At 34.4% G+C, this 27,072-nt stretch overlaps 1 protein-coding gene across 5 annotated transcripts in view; it reads left to right on the top strand.

Moving 5' to 3' along the window:
* Rabgap1l (RAB GTPase activating protein 1 like) overlaps window positions 1–27,072 on the top strand; it is a 628,203-nt gene that overhangs the window by 34,557 nt on the left and 566,574 nt on the right. For 3 of the 5 annotated variants that reach the window (XM_077803022.1, XM_077803025.1, XM_026388437.2), the window contains exons 2-5: window positions 11,847–12,027; window positions 13,530–13,716; window positions 18,370–18,580; window positions 19,713–19,887. In XM_077803022.1, the coding sequence (XP_077659148.1) occupies window positions 11,860–12,027; window positions 13,530–13,716; window positions 18,370–18,580; window positions 19,713–19,887 (741 nt within the window). In that variant the 5' untranslated portion in view covers window positions 11,847–11,859. Of the gene's footprint in view, window positions 1–11,291; window positions 11,494–11,846; window positions 12,028–13,529; window positions 13,717–18,369; window positions 18,581–19,712; window positions 19,888–27,072 lie in introns of those variants that run through there. The other 2 variants (XM_077803024.1, XM_077803023.1) reach the window with 2 other exon arrangements.

Here is a 27,072-nt window from a genome sequence, read left to right as displayed (position 1 = left end):
CCCTACCAGTTGGATTACAGGTATATGCCACCTTGCCTGGCTGGGTAGATATGGTCTCTTGAATAGTCAAGGAATGGTTAGAAAGTTATAAAAGCAAAAAGCAACTGAAAGAGATGGACAATAGATATGAGGTTGCCAGGAACTTGGGGAAGCAGAGAATGGGGAGTGATTGCTGGGAGGTATAGGGTTTGTTTTGAAATTAGCTAGTGGTGATGATTGTACAGTGTAAATCTGGTGTATAAAGAAGAGAAAATAACAGTCTGAGCTTTTTGGCAGATGGACCCTTTGGTGAGGGCCAAAAGCCAGGAATCTGGACCCTCCTATGAAGGAGGACACAGGTGATTTCTATCATTATTTTATGTTCCTTATTTACATTGATGGAATTTGTGTTTTTGGCCTGTTGATGTCTTCTCATCATTATCATTAGTACAATGCAGAGTCCTTTCACATTTATTGCTAAGTTTGGTTTTCTTTCATTATCTATCTAGTTTTGTTCTTGGAATTTTTTTTTTGGCTGTGCCAGTATTTTTTTTTTTTGTATGTGTCCTAAGTATTAGTAGTTATGGTTTTTAATTTTAAGAAAGTGGTATGTATTTTATTTTTATTTTATTCTTGGTTACATTTTTTTTTTTTTGGTACTAGTGATTGAACCCAGGGGCACTTAACTCTGAGCCACATCCCCAGCCCTTTTTTATATTTTATTTAGAGATAGGGTCTCACTGAGTCTCTTAGGGTCTCACTAAGTTGCCCAGGCTGGCTTTAAACTTGTGATCCTCCTGCCTCAGCCTCCCAAGCTGCTGGGATTACAGGTGTACCACTGCTCCTGGCACATAAGTGTTCTTTTATATATATATATATATATATATATATATAAATTATCAATGGACCTTTATTTTATTTATTAGTTTATTTATATGTGTTGTTGAGAATTGAACCCAGTGCCTCACACATGCTAGGCAAGTGCTCTACTACTGAGCCACAACCCCAGCCCATATAAGTATTATTTAAAAAAACATTATTTGTAGCAAAAATTTTCTTTAATTTTTAATAAGTATACTCGAAATACAGTTGATCCCCGTTATTTAGTAGTTAAAACTCTATATAGTTGCTGAGGACACCAATTTAGTTAATACTGAAGCTAATATTACTTGCAAAGTAAGTACAGGGCTAGGTTTTTGGAAATCTGTAGTCTCAACGTTTTTGTCCAGCCAGTTAACACATAACATTGTTTTTTGTTTCTTTCGGTTTAAAGACACCTTATTTAATACGTTTTTGATTCATTAATATTTAAATCATGACTGAAGCGTACTTATCTAACACAGATTTTCTCCATATGTACATCTTAGTGTTTTGTGCTTAAGGAATACTAGATAGTACTTCAGTACTGTTCTTGGAGACTGTTTGAAATAGTAAAATCAGAAACGGACTAATTAAAATGTGAAAAACATGGTACTGAATAGATCATAAAAAGGCTACTTGCTGAAGCTGAAGTCAAAGGATTACCTTGTTTGACCTCAGCTGGGAATGTGTTATATAACTTGTGTTTTGTTACTTGTTGCATGTCTACAGACATGCAAGAACAGGGAAATTAGTCTAAAGAGAACTAAGATTGAACAATGAAGATCAATGATACAGTACTAACTTGAAGTTACTCTTGTTGATATAGTAATTTGTTCACATTGCTTCAGAGAAATAACATTGAAGCTGGTTGCAGGAAAGTGCAAAAAGAAATAGTGGCTATTCTAAGAATTAATGGTTATAAAAAAGTTTTTATATTTACTTTAGTGGTGATTATTCATAGGAAACATGATATTTATTTGTCTTTATGTAAACACAAAATAAATGTAGTTGTATATTTGTTGTTTTCATTAAGAACTTCAGTTTTTTTTTTTTTTTGTGTGTGTGTGTGTGTGTGTGTGTGTGGCCAGTAAGAGGCATGTGAAAAATCAAATAAGCTAAAATAGGTACTTGAGATGCCTTTGTAAAGTTCTTGTGTAGGTGGTAGTCAACAATCTGGTATTCCTAGACTGGAAACACATATATGTTACTCTTTGGGAAATTAAGAGAGTAATATGCAGTTTTAGCAACATGTCTGTCAAATATGGATTCCTGATTGACTTTTCCTGTTTAATCACCAGAAAGCATTTAAAAATATCTAATAAAAATTGTTGATAACATGAATAATTTGCTTTTATAATTAAATATAAAGTACTTTTGGATTTTATGTGCTTTGTAAGAATGAACAATTGTAAAATAAAGTAGAAAAATCCAGCGCTAGCACAGTTTTTCACTTTGAATTTTTGTTGTACGTTGTCATGATTATCATGTCTAAGTCAGCTGTGACTTGTGAGCCAGAGTTTGAAAATCAATTTTTTTAGGATTTCAAAGCTCATTTCCACATTTCATAACTTTCCTCATAAGTATCCTGCTGAATCCTTTTGGTGATTCAGCAGTAAATTTTAGGAAGAAGTTTCAAATGTAAACTATCTCTTTTATGTTACTACTATATCAAATCAAAGGAAAATGTCTTTTTTTGAAATCTATTTATTTGAGGAGTTTTCATGAGTTTTGATTCTTTTATATGGATCTCTGTATTTTCAAATTCTCACTAATTCTGTAGTATTAGGCAAGTATAAATGCATATACACATACAAATGTATATGATCATATACCAAATACACACCATATGCCAAAAGCTTTTTGGTGCTGTATGCAAATTGAGCATTCCTAATCTGAAAATCTGAAAACTGAAATGTTTCAAAATCTGAGACTTTTTGAGCACCAGCATGACTGCACAAGTAGAAAATTCCAAAATTCACTTCATGCAATAGGGCACAGTCAAAACAGGTACAATAAAAAATTTTGTGTAAAGTTTCCTTGAGGCTATGTATTTCAGAAATAAAATAATTAAATTTTGTGTTATGCTTGGGTAATCAAGATAGCTCATTATCTATTCACAAATATTCCAAAATCTGAAAATATCTGTAGTCTAAAACATTTTGAAGTTTGGGTAGTTATATCAATATGTATTTTGAATTCTTCTGATGGGCTTGAAGGTATTAAATTAGGCATATCTGAGAAATCCTCAATGGTTTAGCAAACCTAGAGGCCCCCTGCTTGTAGCCTTTCATGGGAAAAGAAAAAAAATATGATGATATTTGGTGATAAAATATTTGATGATAAAAAAGTCATTTGAGCCAGGCACAGTGGTGCATGTCTATAATCCCAGAGGCTCAGGAGGCTGTGATAGGAGGATCACAAGCTTGAAGCCAGCCTCAGCAATTTAGGGAGGCCCTAAGCAACTTAGTGTGACCCTGTCTCAAAATAAAACAATAAAAAGGGTTGGGTGGGTATATCAGTGGTAAAGTGCTCCTAGGTCTAGTCCCTAGTTTGAAAAATAAAACAAAACAAAGTCATTTGATTTCTTTTTCTTAGTGTCATTGATTCTGTGTCTTCATGGGCAATGATTGAGGCTCCCCTGATGGCTGATCTTGGTTTGATCAAATAGTTGAAGAGAGTAACAGGGGAATATTTTAGTTTCTTCCTTAGTTGCAGGAACCAAGTCTGGTTGCCAGGCTTCTGAGCTTTTGTGTCCTACCTTGAGTGTGTCTATGCTAGACTCAACAAATTGAGTAGTTTTTTTTTTTTTTTTGGTTAATTTAGTGCTAGTTATGTAAAATATAAGCAGTAAAACTAATTTGTGTCCCTTCTTATAATTTCTCTTTGGTGTGTACTTTGGCCTACATTTTTTTAAAGTTTTTTTGTAGTTATGTTTGGACAGAATGCCTTTATTTGTTTATTTTTATGTGGTGCTGAGGATTGAACCTAGTGCCTCCCACATGCTGGGCAAGCACTGTGCCACTGATCTACAGCCCCAGCCCCTTTGGTCTACTTTTATAGTTACACATTATGTGATAACAGAAGAAACGGTCATCAGAGTATAGTACTTATCAGTTCTTGAAAAGGTTATATGTTAGTGAATATATTTCTCAATTGAAGATTTCTAGATTCTGCATTTGTCTCTGTAACTTGTAAAAGAAATTTATTTCTTTTTGTCTATTGTCATTTGGACATGTCTCCCACAAATTCCTGTGTAAATGCAGAAATGTTCAGGTTGGAATTGATCAGATTATGAGACCTGTAACCTAATCGGTCCATTCTTTAGTTGGAATGGAATAAGTTGGCAGTGCCTGTAGGCAGGTGGGGCATGGCTGAATGAGGTGGGTCACTGTGGGTGAACATTGGAAGGGATCAGTTTCCCTGTGGGCCCTGCTACTTCTCTCTCTGCTTCCCAGCTGCCATGAGGTGAGCAGTGCTCCTCCACCATATCCATCTACCATGTCTTACCTCGGATCCAGAGAAGTGGAGTCAGTCCAGTATGGACTAAACTTTGAAACTGTGAGCCTAGAATAAACTTTTCCTCCTTTGAGTTGTTATTGTAGGGTATTTTGATCACAGCAACAAAAATATGTCTAATACAGTGTCTCAACTTATTCATCCTTATTGTCTTTCTTTTTCATATACAGATAAATTCTGAAAATAAATAATTGGCGTATAGAATTTTTAGAGCTCAGGGATCTTGGTGATAGCTAGCCTAACCCCTTAATTTTCAGATAAAGAAACCAGTGTTTTTAGAGGTTATATACCTTTTCCATGGACATATTGAGCCAGAAGGAAATCTGGATTTTTTGACTATTTTATATGTTTTGTGCAGCATGATACAATACAACCCTGATACTACATTGCCTTTCCCAAATATTAGTTGGTGACCCAAGATTACAAAACTTAAAAAAAAAATTTTTTTTAGACCTTTATTGTGTTTATTGATTTTTTATGTGGAGCTGAGGATCGAACCCAGGGCCTTGCACGTGCTAGACGAGCGCTCTACCGCTGAGCCACAACTTCAGCCCCACTTTTTTTTTTTTTTTTTTTAAACCCCGGAAAACTGAGGGCTATAGTTAAGTGATTTTTTTTTTTTTAAAGTACGTCATGTGATGGATTTTTCCCCCTTTTGTGCATACTCTCTATGGTCATAAAGGTGATGTTTATTCTTAAAACAAATTTATGAAACTCTAAATTGTATAGTTGACAATCCTGGGATTTCTAGGCCAGTGTCTACATAAAGTGTATATTTTTATCAACCTTAACTCTTGAATAGATTTTATGTAAAATTATAAAGCAGAAAACCAAGACAAAAACGATGATCTTCTTTAAAAAACTTGAATACATTCTTTTTTTTTTTTTTAAACCCTTTTTTTCACTTGTTTATTTTTGTATGTTGTGCTGAGGATTGAACCCAGGGTCTCGCATGTGTGAGGCAAGCGCTCTACCGCTGAGCCACAACCCCAGCCCCCAACATTCTTTTTTTTTTTTTTTTTTAAAGAGAGAGTGAGAGAGATAGGGAGAGAGAGAGAATTTTTTTAATATTTATTTTTTAGTATTCGGCGGACACAACATCTTTGTTGGTATGTGGTGCTGAGGATCAAACCCGGGCCGCACGCATGCCAGGCGAGCGCGCTACCGCTTGAGCCACATCCCCAGCCCCAACATTCTTTTTTAAATGTATTTTTTTAAGTTGTCAGTGGACTTTTATTTATTTATATTTTATTTATTTATTTATTTATTTATTTATTTATTTATTTATTGTGCCGAGAATCAAGCCCAGTGCCTCACATGTGCTAGCCATACCACTGAGCTACAATCCCAGCCCTAAATGCATTCATTTTTGAAATATTTTTCATTTATATTATTGCCTATAAGGTGTTGCTTAGTAGGCGTCTGAACTACAATATAATACATAGGCAAAAAATTGTTTTTCCACAACTGAGTATACCTAGAATTGAGTTTTAGTATTAGGTGGATAGCTTGATGAAGTGCATTTTAATTAAGTGGAATATAAATAATATAGAAACCTAGATTTTTAAAGATCATAATTAAAGATATATTGATATCTTCTTTTTTTTTTTTTAAAGAGAGAGTGAGAGAGGAGGGAGAGAGAGAGAGAATTTTTTTTTTTTTTTAATATTTATTTTTTAGTTCTCGGCAGACACAACATCTTTGTTGGTATGTGGTGCTGAGGATCAAACCCAGGCCGCACGCATGCCAGGCGAGCGCGCTACCGCTTGAGCCACATCCCCAGCCCTATTGATATCTTCTTAAAAGATTTATTAGTTGCAAAGTTAGCTTTTTATCTAATCTGAAGATAGTATAATAATGCTGAAGAAATTTAAGAATAAATTGCTATGATAATGTGCCAAAGTCTGGCTGGGCACAAAATCACAAGCCACTCACACCTTGTAGATTCAAACAGCAACTCTTTATTCTCGAACTGTCACCGGCACTCTACACACAGGTTCTGGGCAAAATCCACACTCTCCGCCGGTCTCTGAATCCCAAATACTCTCTGAATCCCTCAGAGAACTCAACGGGAACTCAAGGAGCAGCGCACCTGAGGCAGCAGGATATGCCCTATTCCCAGCAGGATACACCTTAAACCTGGAACCGCCCGCCCTAAACCCTGATCTGCCCTAAACCCAGATCCGCCCTGGTCCTTGAGCAAGGTCACCTTACATGCAATGTCACTGCAAATGACCTGGGTCATGCCATGCGTCATTCCTACTTGGCAATGGCTCTCAGCATCAATGCTTTTAAAAGCTTTGATGTCTTATAGAAACACTTTTTTAAGTTCATGATTTTATGTATCAATAAGAAGGAGTTTGTTTCAAGCTATGGACTGAATTCATATTTTTTTTTGTTTTTGTTTTTTGCTTGTTACTTTTGGGTCTATTGGTTTAGGTCTGTTTGCTTGTTACATTTTGGGTCCATTGTGTATTAAATTTTGGTTTAAGACCAAGCCAAATTACTAAAATCTCACCAGTGGAAGTGACCTTTGGAGGTGTGGGCCAACTGGAAATAAAAGTCTGAAAAAGAAGTATTAAGAAATAGAACAATTTTTTTATATATTTGTTGATTGATTGTATATCTTCTGAGAAGTGTCTGTACAGTTCCTTAGCCCATTTATTGATTGGGCTGTTTGTTTTTCTGGTGTGTTTTGAGTTGTTTATACATTTTGGAGATTAGTGCTGTATCTGAAGTGTGTGTGGTAAAAATTTAGTCCCATTCTGTAGGTTCTCTTCCCCTCATTGATTGTATCTTTTGCTGAGAAGAAGCTTTTCAGTTTGAATCTATCCCATTTATCGTTTCTTGATTTTAAAGAAATGCAAATCAAAACTACTCTTAAGTAGTTTTAGGGGCTGGGTTGTGTCTCAGTGGTAGAGTGCTTGCCTAGCACATGTGAGGCACTGGGTTTGATCCTCAGCACCACATAAAAATGAAATAAAGATTTGTGTCCACCTACAACTAAAAAATAAATATAAAAAAAAAAGATTTCACCTCACTGTAGTCAGAATGGCAGTTATCAAGAAAACAAGCAATAACAAGTGCTGACAAGAACATGGGGGAAAAGGCACACTCAAACATTGCTGGTAGGGGGCTGGGGATGTGGCTCAAGCGGTAACGAGCTTGCCTGCACCGCATACAAACGAAGATGTTGTGTCCGCCGAAAACTGAAAAATAAATATTGAAATTCATTCTCTCTCTCTCTCTCTCAAAAAAAAAAAAAAAAAAAAAAAACCACATTGCTGGTGGGACTACAAATTGGTGCAATCACTCTGGAAAGTAGTGTGGAGATTCCTTAAAAAACTTAGAATGGAACAGCCATTTGACCCAACTATCCCACTCCTCAGTCTATACCCAAACGACTTAAAAACAGCATACTACAGTGACACAGCCACATCAATGTTTATAGCAGCTCAATTCACAATAGCTAAACTGTGGAACCAACCTAGATGCCCTTCTATAAATGAAAGAATAAAGAAACTGTGGTATATATACAAGATGGAGTATTTCTCAGCATTAAAAGAGAATAAAATCATGGCATTTGCAGGTAAATGGATGGAGTTGGAGATCATCATGCTAAGTGAAGTAAGCCAATTCCAAAAAAACAAAGGCCAAAGAATGTTTTCCTCTCATTAGTGTGCTGATCCATAATGGAGGCCGGGCATGGGAGGAGTAGAGGAACTTTGGATTGTACAAAGAGGGAGGGAGAGTGGGAATGAGGGGTAGGAAAGATGGTGGGATGTGACTGGTCATCATTACCATTACCCTACGTGTGTGTATGATTGAGTGAACGGTATTACCCTACTTTGTGTACAAACACAGAAGTGAAAATTTGTGTACAGTGAATCAAAGAGCATTCTGCTATCATGTATAACTGATTAGAACAAATAATTTAAAAAAATAAATAAAAGACATGATAAATATTTTTTAAAGTGAGGGCTTTGTGGGTGGAAAAGACTTGATGGATCTGATCCTAACAAAGGGAAAAAGCCTGCAATGCTTTATTTATAGTGAAATACACCAAAGGAATTTATTGTGAGGAAGGGTTCCTCAAGGTAAAAAAGAAACCAGGCAGTGTTGGGAAGTTGGCCTGATTGAGGACTTATCACTTGCTCAGTAATTGTTCCTTCTCCAGGGAGCTGGTGCCCCAGGCTAGTTGGGCACACTGGTGTTTCTTTCAACCTCTGGGGAGTCGCTTTTGAAGGTAGGGCTGTTAGAGGCAATAAATTCTGCTGTGTCACAGAATTCTCTTTAAAGAGGACCTTTGCCAAGGCAACAAAGCCATCTCACATGGGTGAGATTACACTGAGAGTTCTCCAAGGGGCTTCCCTCCACTTAGAGATGGCTCAGACATAACTGTGGGCACAGTTCATTTGTGCTTCCAACATGAAAACACATTTAAAGTCTCTGTTCAAGTTTTATCTGCTGATGTTTCATTGACAAAAGTAAATTTCATGGCTAAGCACAAAATTATTAGGGAAGGGAAACGTGTTCTACTTAATTCTAGTGAGAGGTGTTACAACATCATGTGATAAGAGGCATAGATGTTTAATTTTGTAACAGAGTAAAAAAAAACACAACTGATAGCAATAATGTATTATGCTACAATTATCTGTAAGTCTCACCATTCCAATACAGATTTTTTTTCTTGGTACTGGGGATTGAACTCAGGGGCACTCGACCACTGAGCCACATCCCCAGCCCTATTTGGTATTTTATTCAGATACAGGGTCTCACTGAGTTGCTTAGTGCCTCACTGTTGCTAAGGTGAACTTTGAACTCTCGATCCTCCTGCCTCAGCTTCCCAAGCCACTGGGATTATAGGCATGTGCCATGTGCCTGGCTCCAACACAGATTTTTTAAATGAAAAAATTTCTTGTATTATGTTATATTTTAATGACATAGTCATATTATGTAGCAATAATCATAACATGCTCATCATTTTAAATTACTTTTTTTGTCCCATTATGGCTTCATGTTTTTATAAGACATTCTTTTATTGCTTTTAAGATCATCCTTTCACTGTAATCACTACTTGTATTACCCACTTTTCCCCTAGAGTTGTTTCAAAAAAGTCTTTTTCTCTACTTTCTCCCCTTTCTTTTATTTTATGGTTCTGTACTGCTTGGGAAATGATTATCAGCTTCAGATTCTTTATATTTTCTTCACCTAGGTTTCTTTTCTCAAACCTACTATATGAAAACTGTACTACTCTTTTTTTTTTTTTTTTTTTAAAGAGAGAGTGAGAGAGGAGAGAGAGAGAGAGAGAATTTTTATTATTTATTTTTTAGTTCTCGGCGGACACAACATCTTTGTTTGTATGTGGTGCTGAGGATCGAACCCGGGCCGCACGCATGCCAGGCGAGCGCGCTACCGCTTGAGCCACATCCCCAGCCCCAAAACTGTACTACTCTTGACAGCCTTTTTTTTAAAAATACTTTTTTTGGTTGTAGATGGACACAATACCTTTATTTATTAATATTTATGTGGTGCTGAGGATTGAACCCGTGCCGCACGCATGCCAGGCCAGCGCGCTACCACTTGAGTCACATCCTCAACCCTACATGTTGCAATTTTGTAAACATATAACATGCAAAGTGGGCAAAACCCTTAGAAGACAGATGAATGCACTTGAAGGGTTTTAAAAAGGAAGGATATTCATATGCATTAATAGAGATAAATGATGGCTAGATAATTATACTAGCCTTGAGTGTCTTTTTTCTTTACTTTGATATTCTTGGTAACTTTGATTTTTTAAACTTTTTTTTTAGTTTTTGATGGACACAATATCTTTGTTTTATTTACTTATTTGTTTTTTTATGTGGTGCTGAGGATCAAACCTAGTGCCCCAAGCATGCGAGGCAAGTGTTCAACCACTGAGCTACAACCCTAGCCCTGAACTTTGATTTTTGATAAAGTTGGAGAGTAAGTTTTAAAAGTGTAACTTGAAATGGGAAGGAAATTATTATTTTGCCAAGAGTAATAGTGTCATCTAATGGCAAAATAGAATATTGCAGCCACATTTATATGTGGCAATGAAAAGAACCCAAAATTGGAAGGCGAAAAGGAGAATATTTCTGAGGGGATTTTATGCATGGACTTCTCTTGATTTACAGGGTCCAGTAGTTTTTCAGCGTAGCCTTCTTTTCACATTATCCATTTGGTTACTGTACATATTGTTTAATATTTAGTTATTTTTTATTTTCCAGGTTTTTGCTCATACAGTTTGCTCAGAGAATTGTTTCTACTATCTTTCTTTAAAAAGTTATCCTTACACTCCCTACAGTTTCTCAGTCGTATCTCCCCCCCCCCCCCGCCCCCGAATTGCCTCTTTTTGCTCACTAGTTAAGCTTTAGGATAGCAGGCTACCCCTCCTTGTTCGCTCATATCACTCCAGGGCCGAGCAATCTCTGCTACATAGTATATATCTTCATTCAGAATTAGTTGTGTGAGTATTTGAACTTCTGGAAATCAAAGAGTGTTGTTTCTACCAGGATAAAGTAGGGATTTATCAAGAAAACAGGGTTACTCTGTATTTGATTACTGAAACATTGTTTGCTATGTAAGTGTAATATGAAAGCCTTCCTTTTTTATGTGTTTACTGTTAAGTATTGGTAAGGGTCTATGTGTTTGGAAAAGAAGAGATACATGACTTAGGGTATTGAATTCTATATTAGTTAACCTCAGTTAAAAGTACAGTATTTGGTCTTGAGGACATAGCATTTTAAAAAGCATTTGGAGTTTATAAAGTAATCAAAATGATTTTCTATTTTTGGGTCTTGCTGTGTTGTCCAAGCTGGTCTCAGATTCCTGAGCTCAAGTGATCCTACTACCTCAGTCTTCCAAGTAGCTGGGACTGCAGGAATATACCATTGTGCCCAGCTGAAGTGTGTGTGTGTGTGTGTGTGTGTGTGTGTGAGAGAGAGAGAGAGAGAGAGAGAGAGAGAGAATATGTAGGTGTTTCTAGTATCATGTTTAATTATTTGCTCTATTAAAAAAACAGTCTAGGGCTGGGGCTGTAGCTCAGTGGTAGAGTGCTCGCCTCACATGTGGAAGGCACTGGGTTCTATCCTCAGCACAACATAAAAAATAAAGGTATTGTATCCATCTACAACTAAAAAACATATTTAGAAAAAATATTTTTAAAAAAGTCTAAGATAAATAAGAGTTAAATAAATAGAGGTAAATATTTTTAGTTGAGATGTGGGTAGTTTGTATGTTTTACAGGGAACAATGTGGTGGTTCTTTTATCTGGAAACTCAGAAAAGAGAGTACATTTCCATTATGAGGTCCAGTCTAAGAAGGTAGTAATATTCCTAATCTTGAGATAATTAGCAGGATTTTTCTTCACATGTGCCATTTTTTAAAGCTTTATTAGTTAATGTTTTTATTTAGCTCAAGTTTTTAATCATTGGGTTTTGTTGTTGTTTGTTTTTTGATCCCTGTAGTTTGGCCAGGTGAATGTGGGAAAGAGAAGTTCTCAGAATTGAAATGGAGGTCAGAGCTTCACTACAGAAGGTTAGTGGGTCATCTGATTCTGTGGCTACTCTGAACAGTGAAGAATTTGTTTTGGTTCCTCAGCACACAGATGATACTTCTACAAAAGATGATGAGAAACCTCAACTGAAGGTATTTTTTTCTTTTCTAATATGGCACTATTTAAAATTATCATTTTTTGAAGCTCTCAGGAGATTATAAAGATCTAAGGTTTTTCGCAAGTATAGACCTTGAGAATAAAAGACCTTGAGAATAAAAGTCAAGGGTTGATTTATCCAGAGACTAATTATTTGGTTTGGGGATTTTAAAAGTATTTTGGTCCAGATTATTTTTATCCTTTCATTTGGAATTTTAGGAGGAGGAAATAGAAGGAAAAATAAAAGAGAAGGGGTGATTGGCAAGTTAAACTTAATGGTTAAATCTTACATTAATTTATCTGGTTGTTTTTGTTTCTCTTATGGGTTTTAGAAATTAATTACATGAAAGTCATGTTTTTCTTTAGAGGCTTTTTTCCCCTGTTTTTCATGTTTTAAAGGAGCTGGTAACATTCTGGTAGGTGATTTAATAGTTGACTTGTGAATATTTATTCTAAAAGTGTGTTTTGCATTTTTAGCAGTTAACTTTTTCTATAGTCCTTTTTGTCATTTTCGGATTGACTTTTTTAAGTCAGAGAAAAGGAAGTGATAAACCCAGGTGTATGTACATGAAAACTGTATAATTGTCCTTTAGAAACAGGAATAGAAAATAGCCCAAAGTGCTATTTATTATTTATGACTTTTACTTAGTAGTAAGCATGGCATCAAAAGTGTATTAACATATCAGCTCAATAAAATAACTTGTAAAAATGAGATTATTAAATATTCATTTATATTATGTAAAGAACATATAGTTTTTAAAAAATAATGTTATTATACTTTTTATATATTTATCTTATTTATTTTTATGTAGTGCTGAGGATTGAACCCAGTGCTTCACACATGCTGGGCAAGCGCTCTGCCACTGAGCTATAACTGCAGCCCTAAAGAACATGTTGTTTTATTAGCTTATTCAAATGATCATGGTTTTACTTTTAGGTTTCTGTATTTTTAGCATTGTGTGTTTAAGATACTTATTTATTTGGGCTTTTTGCCTCACCTGCTTTTAAAAAGAAGATAAAGTCAACTTAAATTTAAGGAAATTAGCAGTTCCTTTTGGCAGCTAGCAAACAATTTGTAAAGAAATTGAAAATATGTTTATACCACGATAAGAGAGATGATCATTTAAATGATATTTGTAGCAGGTTCTTTTTAAACTTATCTGTTTTTTCTTTAAAACACATAAATTTAAGATTATGTGATTTTTAGGATGTATTCCTTAAAAAGAAAGGAAAAGCAACCTCTATAAATAAGATGTTATGTCAAATGTAGTTGGAAATTGTGAAACTAATAATCTGCCTCTTATTTACTTGATTTTATTATTCAGGATTTTAATATATCTATGTGCAATGAAGTGTAACTGTATTAACTCTTACTATTCAGTAACTATATCTTTAAATATTTAGATTGTTTTTATTCCATCTAGAAATTAAAGATTTTCATGACATTAATCTTCAGAACTATAATGAGATTGAAACAGTTATCTTGCTAAATTAATAGATAGTTTCTAATGGTGATGAACAACTGGAAAAAGCCATGGAAGAAATTTTGAGAGATTCTGAGAAGGGACAAAGCAGTCTTGACTGTCAGAGTTCCAGTGAGATTTCAGACCATTCATTTGGAGATATTCCAGCCAGCCAAACAAATACACCATCTCTTCAGTTAATTTTGGATCCATCTAACACAGGTACTGTAATTAAACTCTTTGAAACCAATCATAATGGAAAGAGAATAAAATGATAATGAAAATTAGCAAACAGTTTTGTTTTACCACTGGGCTTTTTGTTCTGTTTGAGAATTTCCACCTTGGTTTTTGCTCATATATTTGCCTTGAAATCTGGTCTCAATAGTCTTTCACAATAAAGAGTATGTTTGGGTCCTAATTTTCTCTCCAATATTTGACACATGGTCGATCTTTAAGTACTTAATGAACAAATATTGGGCAAATATTATGTTAGTAATTTGAGTTTTCTCTCCTCTTCGTTAGCATGGCTAAGGGTCTGTCGATCTTATTTATTCTTTCAAAGAACCAACTTTTAGTTTTATCAATTTTTTCAATGGTTTTTTTGGTTTCGATTTCGTTGATTTCCACTCTGATTTTAATTATTTCTTGTCTTCTGCTATATTTGCTGTTGTTTTGCTCTTCCTTTTCTAGGGTTTTGAGATGTAGTGTGAGTTCGTTTATTTGTTGGTTTTTTCCTTTTTTGAGGAATGAACTCCAGGAAATGAATTTCCCTCTTAGAACTGTTTTCATTGTGTCCCATAGATTCCGGTATGTTGTGTCTGAATTGTCGTTTATCTCTAAGAATTTTTTGATTTCCTCCTTTATGTCTTCTGTAACCCATTGATCATTCAGTAACATATTGTTTATTTTCCATGTGGTGCTGGATTTTTCCTTCCTTCTTTTATCATTGATTTCCAGTTTCATTCCATTATGATCAGATATGGTGCATGGTATTATCTCCACACCTTTATATTTACTAAGAGTTGCCCTATGGCATAATATATGATCTATCTTTGAGTAAGATCCATGTGCTGCTGAGAAGAACGTGTATCCACTTGATGATGGTTGATATATTCTATATATGTCGGTTAAGTGTAGGTTATTGAGAGCAGGGCCTCCCGGGAGAGCCGGGATGGCGGGGGCGTCTGTCGGTTTGGGCGGCCACGCCGCTCCAGGCCGCCGGCCACCAGCAAGTGGCCGCTGGATTGGACCTCTGCGCCAGCCGGGGGGCTGCCTGTAGAGCCGGGCAGCTGCGGCCGCTTGGTTAAGAGCCGGGCGGGTGGGGCGACCGCTGGCAGAGCGAGAGCATGGCCTCCCGGGAGAGCCGGGATGGCTGGGCTGTCTGCCGGTTCCGGCGGGGCGGCCGCGCCGCTCCAGGCCGCCATCCGCCCGCAGAAGCGGCTGATGGCTGAGGGACTGGACCTCTGCCCCCATGTGGCCGGCCAAGATCCACTTGTCTGAGACAAACTGTCACTTCTAATAAACCTACCAATTCCCGGCAGGTCTCCTCTTAAGGGAATTTTGCTAGAAGTTCCTCAGTAGGTAGACTGCAGCTGTTCCAATGGGTCTTTCTGATCCCGTTAATGTGGAGACATTGGAATCGCTGCTTCCTCGCCGGCGCCATATTTAGATTGTCTGCCTCTATCATTCTTATCCTCACAAGAAAATGCTGATGAAACTTTGATGGGTACTTCAGTGGAGTGTTCATGGCTGAGAAAAGAATCAGTGAGCTTGAATATATATCTTTAGAAACTTCCTAAACTTTTTCTTTGGGGTTGTTGTGACAGCTTCTCTGACCTTAAGGGTCTGCAGAAAGAGAGGGAGGGCTTAAAAATGTTTTTATTAGTTGTTCATGGACGTTTATTTTACTTACCTATCTGTATGTGGTGCTGAGAATCGAACCCAGTGCTTTGCACATGCTAGACAAGTGCTCTACCACTGAACCACAACCCCAGCCCAGATAGTTGCATTTTAATAAAGAAAAATTTAAACTTCTTAATGAGAAAGGTACCATAAATATTGTTAAACAGCATATGTTTTAGTGATTTGCGAGAAAGACTTAACAGATTTTAGTGTGTAGACATACTTGTGACTAGATTTAAGATTAGGAGGACTTAACAGCATATATATTTATATGTGCATATAGATATAAACATACACACATAAAATGACTTTATCAAAAATATAACATTAGGAACAAACATTACAAATTATTCTTTTTTCTTGATTAAGGGTACATGGAAAATTGTATTATTCGTTGCATTTTGTTTTGTCATTGAATTTCCTAAAATTCCCAAAGCATACTGGTAATCTGTATTCATATAGTTATTTTTTAATATATTTCTTGAAAGGAAGAAGTGCCTTTTGCCTTTTATTGTAACACTAATGAGTTATTTGAATGATATATGATTCTTATTTCCGAGTATATTCTGAGACTGTCTATTGTGCGTCTTTTTATATTCTCAATCCCCATTATCCCAGATACATTTTAAAAAATGTATCTTTTACTGAATATCTCTGTTGGTAAGAAAAATTTCCTTTGCTTTACAGGTAAGTTTTCTGTATTTATTTTCTGAGTCTGTATTTTTGGTTTACATATTGAATAAAAGAACATTTCTGCTATCTTTTCATAGTTGAAATCAATACCATTTTTGCCAATAGCATTATGGTTGGTTTGAAATGATAGCTTCAGTGGCAAGAAACTGTCTAGAAATGAGACTGAGGTGGTCTAAACTAAACATTAAATGTGTTTTTGTTAGTTATAAAACTATATTGATGAGAACTTTTGTTTAAGCATTTTGATACCTTGGTTGTTTTCATTTTGTGTTTTTATACCCTGGTTACTTAGGTTCAACTTTAATAGCAAATCATTCCTGGTTTAAATGTGCTAAAATACCATTTGATTATAAATATGGGTCTTTTCTCTCACTTTCTTTGTTATTCTTTTCATCATTCTACTGAAGAATGGATGAGACAATTGAATATGATTTGATTAGTACCGAATTCTTATTTATTTAGGTGAAATTGAGCACCTTACATTTGTTTGTGATTTTTGTCATTTCTGTAAGGTTGGCTTTACTGAAAATATTTTTGCTCTTTGCCTGCTTAACTCAGGATTTCCATGAGTCATAATCTGATAGTTACTAGTGAATTTTGTCTACATGAAGGTTACAGTTATGGTACATTTGATTGTGCATAGTAAAATGTTTATCATCGTTATTATTATCAATATTGGAAACTTTGAACCTGGGAATCAGATCAAATAAAATGTTTCGTCTACACCTAGTAGTTACAACGTATCTGCTTGAAATGGATGTGGGGCAGGATGTAGGACCTTCATCTTCACTAAATCACCTTGGTGGACCTCTTAGATTTCTATGGAATAATGCCCTGTAAAAAGCATTTATACTCTCTTATGCTGCTGATACAGTAGCTGGGGACCAGAGGAGTTAAGTGCCTTATTTAGGCTTATACAGCTATTTTATAGCAGATGTGGGATGAGAAATCAGTCCTTTCTGCAACCCAATAAAATGAACCTGTGCATAAATTAAAAATATTGGCATATAACAATAGCTCAGCTTTAACTTTCTTTTAGAAAACACTTATGTTCTTGTAGTTAAACTATAAAAATTTAGTTTAATGTATTTCCTATTTCCAGTATATGATTTAGGATCTATTTAAAATCCAGGTTATTAATTTATTAAATAGTAGATACTTTGATCTGTTGGTTTTTTTTTTTTGGTGAGCATAATTATTTTGAAATTTATCAATGTTGATGCATGTATCAAGTTTTTTTTATTGTTGAGTTGTAATCCATTTTATGAATCTATTATGTTAAAGGTCTCTGGGTTGTTTCCAGTTTTGGGCTAATCAGTAAAGCTGCTATGAATATTTGTGAACAAGTCTTACAAATACACTTTGATTTCTCGGGATTAATACCTAGGAGTGGAGTGACTGCTTTATATGATAGGGTCTTGCCAAGTTATTGAGGCTGGCCTCAAACTTGTGATCCTTTTCTCAGTCTCCTGAATAGCTGGGATTATAAGTGTGGACCACCAGGCTTGGTGAATGTGTTTTGTTTGAAATCTGTTGCCACACTCTACTGTCATGTATATCTAAAAAGAACAAATAAAAATCTATTGCCATAAGTGTGTGAGGCTGTTTCTGAACCTTTTGCTTTGTTTCATTGCCTGATATGTCTGTCCTTTTTAAAAATTCGTGCTGTCTTGATTATTGTAGCTTTATAGTAAACCTTAAAATCAGGCAGTATTCTCTTTCAAAGTGTTTTTGACTATTCTATTTCTTTTGCATTTTCATAAAAGTTGTAAATTTGGGGTTTATCCTGATATATCTTGGTGAATATATTTTGTAAACTTGAAATGAATGTGTGTTCTGTAGTTTCTGGGTTTTCTATAATTGATAGATCAAGATGCTTGTTAAGTCATCTATACCTTGTTGATTTTCTGTTTAGTTTTTCTATGCTTTATTGTATAGTAGTTTGAATTGTCCAAGTATAATTATAGATTTGTCTATTTCTTCATTTGGTTCTATAAATTTTTACTTCATGTATTTTAAAGCTCTGTTTTAGGTGGATAACTCATTTTTATATTTTCTAGGTGAATTCACTCATCATTATGTAATATTTTTTTCTTTATCCCTGTGTATTTTCTTTGTTATGAAGCCCATTTATTTTCTACTGATATAGTCATTGCAGCTTTCTTTCAGTTAGTATTTATCTAAATTTTGTTTGATATATTTCATTTCTCTTTGAGCATTTGGCAAAATTATACTTGTTTTGTATTGACTTTGGAGTGTTTCTGCTTTTTTACCCTTCAGAAATTTCCACACCCAGACCATCTTCTCCAACTGGACTATCTGAAGAAGATAGTGTTTTATTTAACAAACTGACCTACTTAGGATGTATGAAGGTTTCTTCCCCACGTAATGAAGTGGAGGCTTTACGGGCAATGGCAACCATGAGATTGTCCAGTCAGTACCCCTTTCCTGTTACTCTGTATGTGCCAAATGTTCCAGACGGTTCTGTGAGGTAAGCTTTAATTTTCTTTTTCTTAAGACATGTTCTAAGTCTTTTGAGTGTTGTGAGGGTATTATATCATAAATTCAATGTAGGACTTACTGTGAATTCACTCAATTCTCTGTAGACATGTAAAGTACACATTATTTAGGCTTACACTGTGTTCCTGTTGATAAGGGATATTTGCAAAATTTTCCTTAGGACATGTAAAATACTTGAGATTTGTATTTTTCTATTTTTCAGGAGCAAGAAAATCTGTCTTTAGCCTTTAACAGTCATTCAAAGAAGTAGAGTGATGACTAAGTTCTTTGTATTGAAGTAATAGCTATAAAATTTTACATAGTATTGATTAAAATGCTTTGAGTTTTTCAGAAGTGTCTTATAAATTATTTTTATAAAGTGTTTTAAAAATTATTATTTTCACAGTAGCTCCTAAAAATGCCAAAATGTATTTTAGTGTTATTGTTTAGTTTCAGTTTTACCTTAACAAAGACTTAAGTGTTGTGACTTACCTCTATTACGATTACTGACAGTTACCTCTGTATTACTTCAGCCCATCCTTTAGTTTCTTTGTTTGAGATTTTGAAATGGTCTTGAATGTTTAGATCAGTCCAAGGCATAAGATGTATGTAGGGAACATCAGAGAATTATTTCTAAATCCCTCAAACTACTTTTACATTCTGTGTTCTATTGTTGTGTCTATGTTTGAAATTTCCTGACATTTTTCTGGGCAAAGAGTTTTCAGTTGAACAGTAACTTGAGGCTTAGATGAACTTAAAGGTAGTGCTCTGAAAAGAAATGGATTTTCCAAGATGATCTGTGCTTTTATTCTAGTATATGTTATAACCAGTGATAACCAGTGATAGTATTTTACCTAGCCATGCCTGCTTTGCTTTGGAGTAAACGAGTTAGATCTTAGGAAAATAAGAACAAAGAAATTGTCAAAAGAAGATGAAGAATTTATATGTGTATGTGTAAGGTTTGCAGGAATATATAGATACTTTGTTTTCTAGCATTATTATTACCAATTTATTCTTGGGATTTTAAGATAGTTATGTTTATACGTTGTACATTGATATAGTAAAGCTGTCTTTGTTCCTTGCTAGTAACATATTTTATCTCATTTTTCATCACTCTTCTGCAGAATCATAGACCAATCCAGCAATGTGGAGATAGCATCTTTCCCGATCTATAAAGTGTTGTTCTGTGTGCGTGGACACGATGGGACAACAGAGAGCAATTGCTTTGCATTTACAGAGAGTTCTCATGGTTCAGAAGAATTTCAGATACATGTTTTTTCCTGTGAAATTAAAGAGGCAGTAAGTATAATATAGTATAGCAATTTGCTATAGAGTGGAGTTAGGGTAGTATTTTTGAATTCTTAATATCCCTGATAAGTACATTATATAAATTTGGAGATTGCTTCTAAAGACAAAATTTATCTTGATAATGGTATAGAACTGAATGCTAAGTCTGATTTATCTATACAATAAAATGATAATTCTAGGTAGGACACTTTCACAATTTAGCAGGAATAAAAGAAAAATACCACTTGATAAATTGTCCTACACCCTACCACAGTAGCAATTGCTTATGCTCAGAAAGGATGAATATTTTTTCAGCTTTCATTTTGCTCAAGTAAATTGGTCTGTGTGATTTAAAAAAGTGCTTATAACAATACCTGTGTCTCTCATAGTTGCATAATTACTTTCACTTAGATATTGCACTAATATTGTTTCATAGATCTCTGTGGTTTTCACTAGTGATTATTTGTTATCACTTGGAGGCTGTATTTTGCTCTGGAAAACTAACCTAATTAAAAATATAAATGCTCACATACAGCAGGGGTATCAACTTATAGTCTTTTGAAGATGCCAGTAAGTTCATAACAATTAACTATTGTATATTCTTAGGTTGGAGAAATAGCTCAGAATCAAATGGTTGTAAAATACATGGGGAAATATTCTTTGCTGCATCTCTTGAATTGCCCCCAAATTAAAAGAAGTATTATTAGGAGTTTATTACTTGCAATAATTTCAAAGGCATTTTTAAATGGGATTGGATGGGCAATTTTGAAAATATCAATTGTCAGAAAATGCTAAAAGCAACAGTTATTTCTAGTCCCCATTTACCATGAAATATGCACAAACTATTGTAATAACAGTTTTGAGAGTTTATTTCTGGTCACAAAATTAGAATGTATAGAAATGTAGATCTATGTAATTTTGATAAGAAGCACAATGGATATGTTAATTCTTATGCCCTGGTGATCATCAGTTTGTTTTATACTAAAACAAACATGTAGAGACACATAATTTAGATCATAAATATATAAATTTTCTGCCACAACCTATGCTTTGTATAAGAAGTTCAAGTTTTGTGTTTTGTTTTTCAGATAGGCCTTATCCTATTTCATCCTGACACTTAGGTATCTATGTATATTTCCATTTCTTGCTCAAAAAGATATGATAGATAGGAAAGTGAAATGAGTACAAGTGTGTTGTTGGTGTGCCCGGTACACAGTAGGCATGCTTCAAAATGTGTGAAAGAATACATGTGTGTTTTGTGAGTGAGGGGGGCTGTTTCTGATCCTTATAAACTCCACTACAGAGGTGGGGAAGCAGATGGTAGAGTCCTGGCATTTCATGTTGGCAGCTGTCATTTAATACACCTGTGTGGTTTCTGGATCACTGGAGCCCAATTTCAAGAAAATGAACTTTGAAGAACTGGACAACCTACTGCTTGGAGAAATAGAAATGCTGCTATAGGAGGAAATTGAAAGGGACCTTGCTGCATTTTCCATAACTGTGATGGTATGAAACTCTCTTTTGGATTATAGTATCTACTTGTTTCTGAGTTGGAAAAGTGTTTCCTTTTTTTTTTTTTTTTTTTTAAGAGCTCTGACAGTGGGTAATCAGTGGGAAAAAAAATGGGGAATTCTTAGACTGATCATGATAAAGAGTATTATTATATATCTAGAGCATTTATTTGGTACATGATTTCCATATTTAGATAACATTTTTGAAAGTGTTATACTGTGGGCCATTTGTGGTAGGTAATGTACAGTGTTTGAAGGAGAAATATATACACACACAGTGGTCATAGAACCTTATTGTGAGATATCATTTTGAAATGAAGACTAACCCAATATAAATGTAGTGCTTATGCCAGGCATGTGCCAAGCACATACTTGATACTCATAACATCCATGGCATACATATTTATTTAGAGCAGTCCTACTTTATGCCTACTGTCTAGGTCAATTGCCAATGTTTTCAAAAGGGTTGTGGTTTTGAATAATGAATTGTGTAGTTACCTTTTGTTTATCCCCAGGCTAAGGGAATGAATAGTAGAGCAGGGTTTGAAGTTAAAGTCATTCACTCTAAGGAGTTATATATTTTCAGCAACAACTTTCTTGTTGCTTAAATATTACAGAAAATGTGAATTTTTGTCTTTCAGTTATTTTTTTCTATTTCTAAATATTGTTTTTAGTTGTAGATGGATGCAGTACCTTTATTTTATTTATTTCTTATGTCGTGCTAAGTATTAAACCTAGTGCCTCACACATGCTAGGCAAGAGTGCTCTCACAGAGATACAATCCCAGACCCCTCAGTTATGTTTATAAAGGGATTTATGAGGCACATATTTTGCCTTCCACCTATCTTTGTGGTTTACTCAAGTTTTTTATAGAAGCTATCAGCATCATCTTGTCTTCCCTGAAAAAATAATTATAGTTAATCCAAATCCATTTAATTACTGGTTATCTGGTTCCTGGAAATTTCCTGTTTTGAAATAGAGGGACAACTGTAGTCTTCAGTAGTTAAGTCCCTTCTGGTGGGTACAAGCAATTGGCTTAGATAGCCTAGGAGCCATGTGACATGTATTCTTTTGCTTAAGTATGTACTGTGTGGCAATGACACTGATTTATTTTCCTTTTTTTCCTCCCCAGAGTCCCTGGATGACTTCTACAGAGGTTTTTCTGTTAAAGGCAAGAAGATGAGTTTTTCAAGCAGGAGTAACTGCATGGCTACGATTGTCTGCTGTCACTGTGATGCTGTCACTTCACTGTAAAAATCTTCAAGCAGCAGACACCAATGGTGGCAGAAGGGGATCCCAGTGAGGGTGATGATGGCTCTCTTGGACAGCAGTGATGCAAGGGTTAAGGGTTCCCACAGAAGGGTCAGGACACATTTGACTCTGGATATTCTTCTGCAGGACTCTGTTGGAGTGGATCTCTGTGTCCTGTGGCAAAAGAATTAGTCTGTCCAATCAGAATTATCTTAATGTTAGTGATCTTTGTGCAGAGAGAGTTATGTGGTAGGCTTCTGACAAAGAATTGCAGTCTTAGCAAAATATCAGATATAGTGAAAAAAGCCAAGTCACCAATTCTAGTTGCATCTTTATGGATGTATTATACAGAACTTTTAAAAGATACTTTAGAAGGCTTGATTGACTCTCTGAGATTTTATTTCTGGTATTGAGTAAGATCATTTTCTTCAAAACATTTTTTATGATGTTTTTGTGTTATATTAATACTAGCAACTGTCAGTGTTATGTTATTACAAGCACAGTTTTTCCTCATGTGGAGTTGAAGGCATTCAAAGGTATTTTGTGCTAAATATCAATGGTATCAGTTGGGAAGATGAGTTTTTAATGCAGTATATTTTCTTGGGCTTGCCAGTATACTGCTGTATAAAAGAAAACTACTTCTTGCATTGGAAAATATTTCTAAAAACATATTCATGTAGACAGTTACTTGGTTAAGTGCCGTATTTTGAAAGATGATTCAGAAATATTCTGGTTATGCTTTCTTTGAATTTTATAATTTTAAAAATGTTTCTTGGATAATTTTTAAAAAATATATATTTTTACTTGTAGTTGAACACAATACCTTTATTTTATTTATTTATTTTCATGTGGTGCTGAGGATCAAACCCAGTGCCTCATACATGCTAGGCAAGCACTCTACTGTTGAGCCACAACCCCAACCCTAATAATTTTTTAAAAAATATTTATTTTTTAGTTATAGGTGGACACAATATCTTTATTTTTTTTTAATGTGGTGCTGAGGATCGAACCTAGTGCCTCACGCATGCTAGTCGAGCATTCTACCTCCGAGCCACAACCCCAGCCCCCCCAATAATTTTTTAATTACAGTGAATGTTACAGTGAATGTAATAGGTTCTTTCAGTGACACTTGTATTTAAAAGTTGTTTAAAACAACAAGTTGTTTTAGGATGCTGTTCGTAGAATGTTTTTTCCTACATTTTTTGGATAACATTTACTTGATACATGATGTTTCTGAAAGAGTAGGTTATCATACACCTATATTAATAGAAAGGCTTTATCTTGGAAACCCTAGCTATATTTAAGTAAATGCTTTGTTATATAATAGCTTTGTTTGGATTTTTAACATATAATACATATTTGAGACTTTGCAAAATACTGAAATAAAGAAGAAAATAAAAGGTGACCTGAATTCTTCCACAGTTAAAATTTTGGGATATTTCCATTCCAGATACCTATGGGTACTATCTTCCCACCCTCATTTAAAAATAACAACAACCCGAAGCAGATAACAAAGTTTTGTGTTTATTAGTACTTTCTATGGGTACTGCTTTTGGGGGAAAATAGTTCTGTTTTATTTATCAATAAATCTTTGCCTTTTGCAATGAACATGCCCCTTCTAGATAATTATTTTTGTGTGTATTTCAATAATGTAACATATATGAAGTATTTGCCATGGTAATGTAGTTTTAATTTTCTTCACATAATTTTGACTATCCAATTTGTTTCAAGAATCATAGACATTGAAAATCATTTTTTATTAATTTACCTTGACAATCCTTGGGTCACTTATAGGATTCAGCTTGTTCACACACTGTAGAATTTACAAGTGATTTTAACCTTTTTGGTGGAAACAACAACTTGTAAGATAAGGTTAGTATTAAATGCTGTTAATGAAGTTAATATGTTGTTGTATATAATCTCCAAAAGAAAGGTGCAGTCTGTTTTTTTCCCCATTATTCTTTACCACTCTGGGTTCGCTCCATATACTTAACCTTTTAAAAATAAATTCCTGAAGCCTTACCATCCTTTAGAATTTGTCTAATTCTTTGCCTTTTTTGGTGTATGTAGCCTTTTGATGTGGCAAGCTTGCTGGTATCTCTGACACAAAGAAAATAAAAGGGTGAGAAGAAGGGATGAGAAGGGACAGGAGAGAATAAATATCAATGGAATTTGACTTAATTTTTCTAAAATTATATATAAGTGTTTCCCTAATTTCACATATTATGATGCTTGCTTAAAAAACATTTTAATTGCATATGTAAAAAGTAGACACTGGATTTCACATTTTATTTAGGAAGTACATTGTACCCAAAGAACTAAAAGTAATTTAAAGTCATTATTTACACTTCACCTTCTAGGTATAGTCTTCAATAGCATATTTATATTGTGTTGTTTGATTACGTTTTCCTTCTTAACACTAAAATTATTGAGCTAAGTTCAATAAGTATGCATCTTAGGCTAAATATTTTTGGTTTTGGCTTACCTAATTATTCTTACTTTCCCAAACCAAGTACATTCAACTTACATTTGTTACAATGTAACTTCCATGTTCTCTTCTGTATCCCTAGCACTGTAACTCAAAAATGTCTTGAGTAAGTTAATTTGTCATTGTCTTAATTGTCTCTAGAGTTGAGGCCTATAGTTCTTATGAATATCAAACCTTTGCTGCTTTTATTGTTTTTACTTATTTATATATAATTGTAATGGGATAACATGGTAAAATACTTTTAAACATTCATAACCACTGTGAATCAAATATGGTACTACAACCAAAGTTGAACTTTAGATGGGCAGGAATATTTCTACATTTGCTAAAAATGTTAAAAAATAATGTTAATCAGCTAATTTAAGAAACTATTAATTGACATTGAAAAGGAGTTTAGGGTAATCACTGATTAACATGTAAATGTGAGTACTAAAAGTTTGAGGACTAGTTGTTTTTGAATGTGTTAGGCTGTCTGTATACAGAAAAAGCTTATGCCAGAATATATGAATAAAATTAAAGTAGAAAAGTAGAAAAATAAGAAAGACTGCATTCTTTAACAAATTTTTATTCCTGAAGGAGTACTCTTGTTTTAAATGAATTAAAAATGTTGTATTCGTAAAGCAATATATTCAATGACAATTTGAATTTATCTAATAAGTAAAAGATTTGTTAATATTCAGAGTAATCTCCTTACTTTTAATTTACCATTTTGAGGTATTGAAAATATGACCTTTGTTTAACCCCTCTTGTTTCACCTCATTTTCCTTATTCAACCTATGGATGGGATAAGAGATTTGAAGTTGTTGCTTCAAGATCACCAGTATGAGATGTTAATATATATATTTTTTTGCAGATGAGGAAGAGAATAACTTTTGGAAAGGTGTGGGATTTATAATATTTTGCTGCTTTAGGAAAAATATGAGCCATTTGTGTCTGTATATAACTATGTGTGTGTATATGTGTATATATATTTAAGTGGACATTAGAAGGACCTAATACTAATAGAATACATTAAGACCATTCACCATCCCTTCATTCGCAGCATCCTTTAGTATTTTTATACTATGACAACATTGAGTAAAAATACTGGAATCTCTTCAAGTGATGTCCTCATGAATGATTATTTCTGAAAGTGGGATTTGCTTTTATTTTGTGGCTCAGATTCTAGTCCTCTGAGGCTGAGAAGTGAAAAGAGAAATTGAAGACTTGAGCTGAAACCTTGTAGAGCCTAGCATCATCTTAGGATCCTGTCAAAATACTTCAGTGTATTTTAAAGCCTAGAGACGTCTGTAAATTGATGTGGCTTCCTTGATGAACCTAAATTAGTTTATTTTTATTACCAAGTTTAAATACCAGAGTTGAAACAAACAAAACAAGAAAATTTGAAACATGACTTTTTTGATTGTTTCTTAAAGAATTCTTTCTTAGTGAGGCAGCCATTCCTCAATATGAATACACTTGGGCATATTTCTCTACTCTAGTGAGGCACATATACATATAAACTTGTTGAATTTAATTCCCTATTTTACTATTCTACGAGAGAAAGTCATTGATAATCAGAGAGCTAATCTAAATAATATTAGGAAGCAGTCTCTTAAGAAGCCCTCAACTCAGAATTCTAGACAACCCAATCACTTAATAGCTGCATGATTTTTGGAAAGTATTTGAACCCCACTTTAATCATTTGCAAAAAGTATTGCAAATTCTGTCAGGCCTGTTTTATAAACCTTATTTGGAGAATCAGATATTGTAGTGTGTATTAATGGAGTATGTAAACTAAAAGATATATATATATATATATATATATATATAAAATCATTATTGATAAATAGCAGTAAATAACATCTAAGTTTTCTAACAGTGATAACCTATTTGTGTATCAGATAGCAAAGATACCCTGCTGTCTATACTGGAGAGAAATTTTTCATAATAATAAAATATTCTTCA

The sequence above is a fragment of the Urocitellus parryii genome, chromosome 9, assembly GCF_045843805.1.
Source record: "Urocitellus parryii isolate mUroPar1 chromosome 9, mUroPar1.hap1, whole genome shotgun sequence".
Taxonomy (NCBI): domain Eukaryota; kingdom Metazoa; phylum Chordata; class Mammalia; order Rodentia; family Sciuridae; genus Urocitellus; species Urocitellus parryii.
Note: the sequence above shows the minus strand (reverse complement) of the source record. Positions and strands in the feature narration are given on the sequence as shown.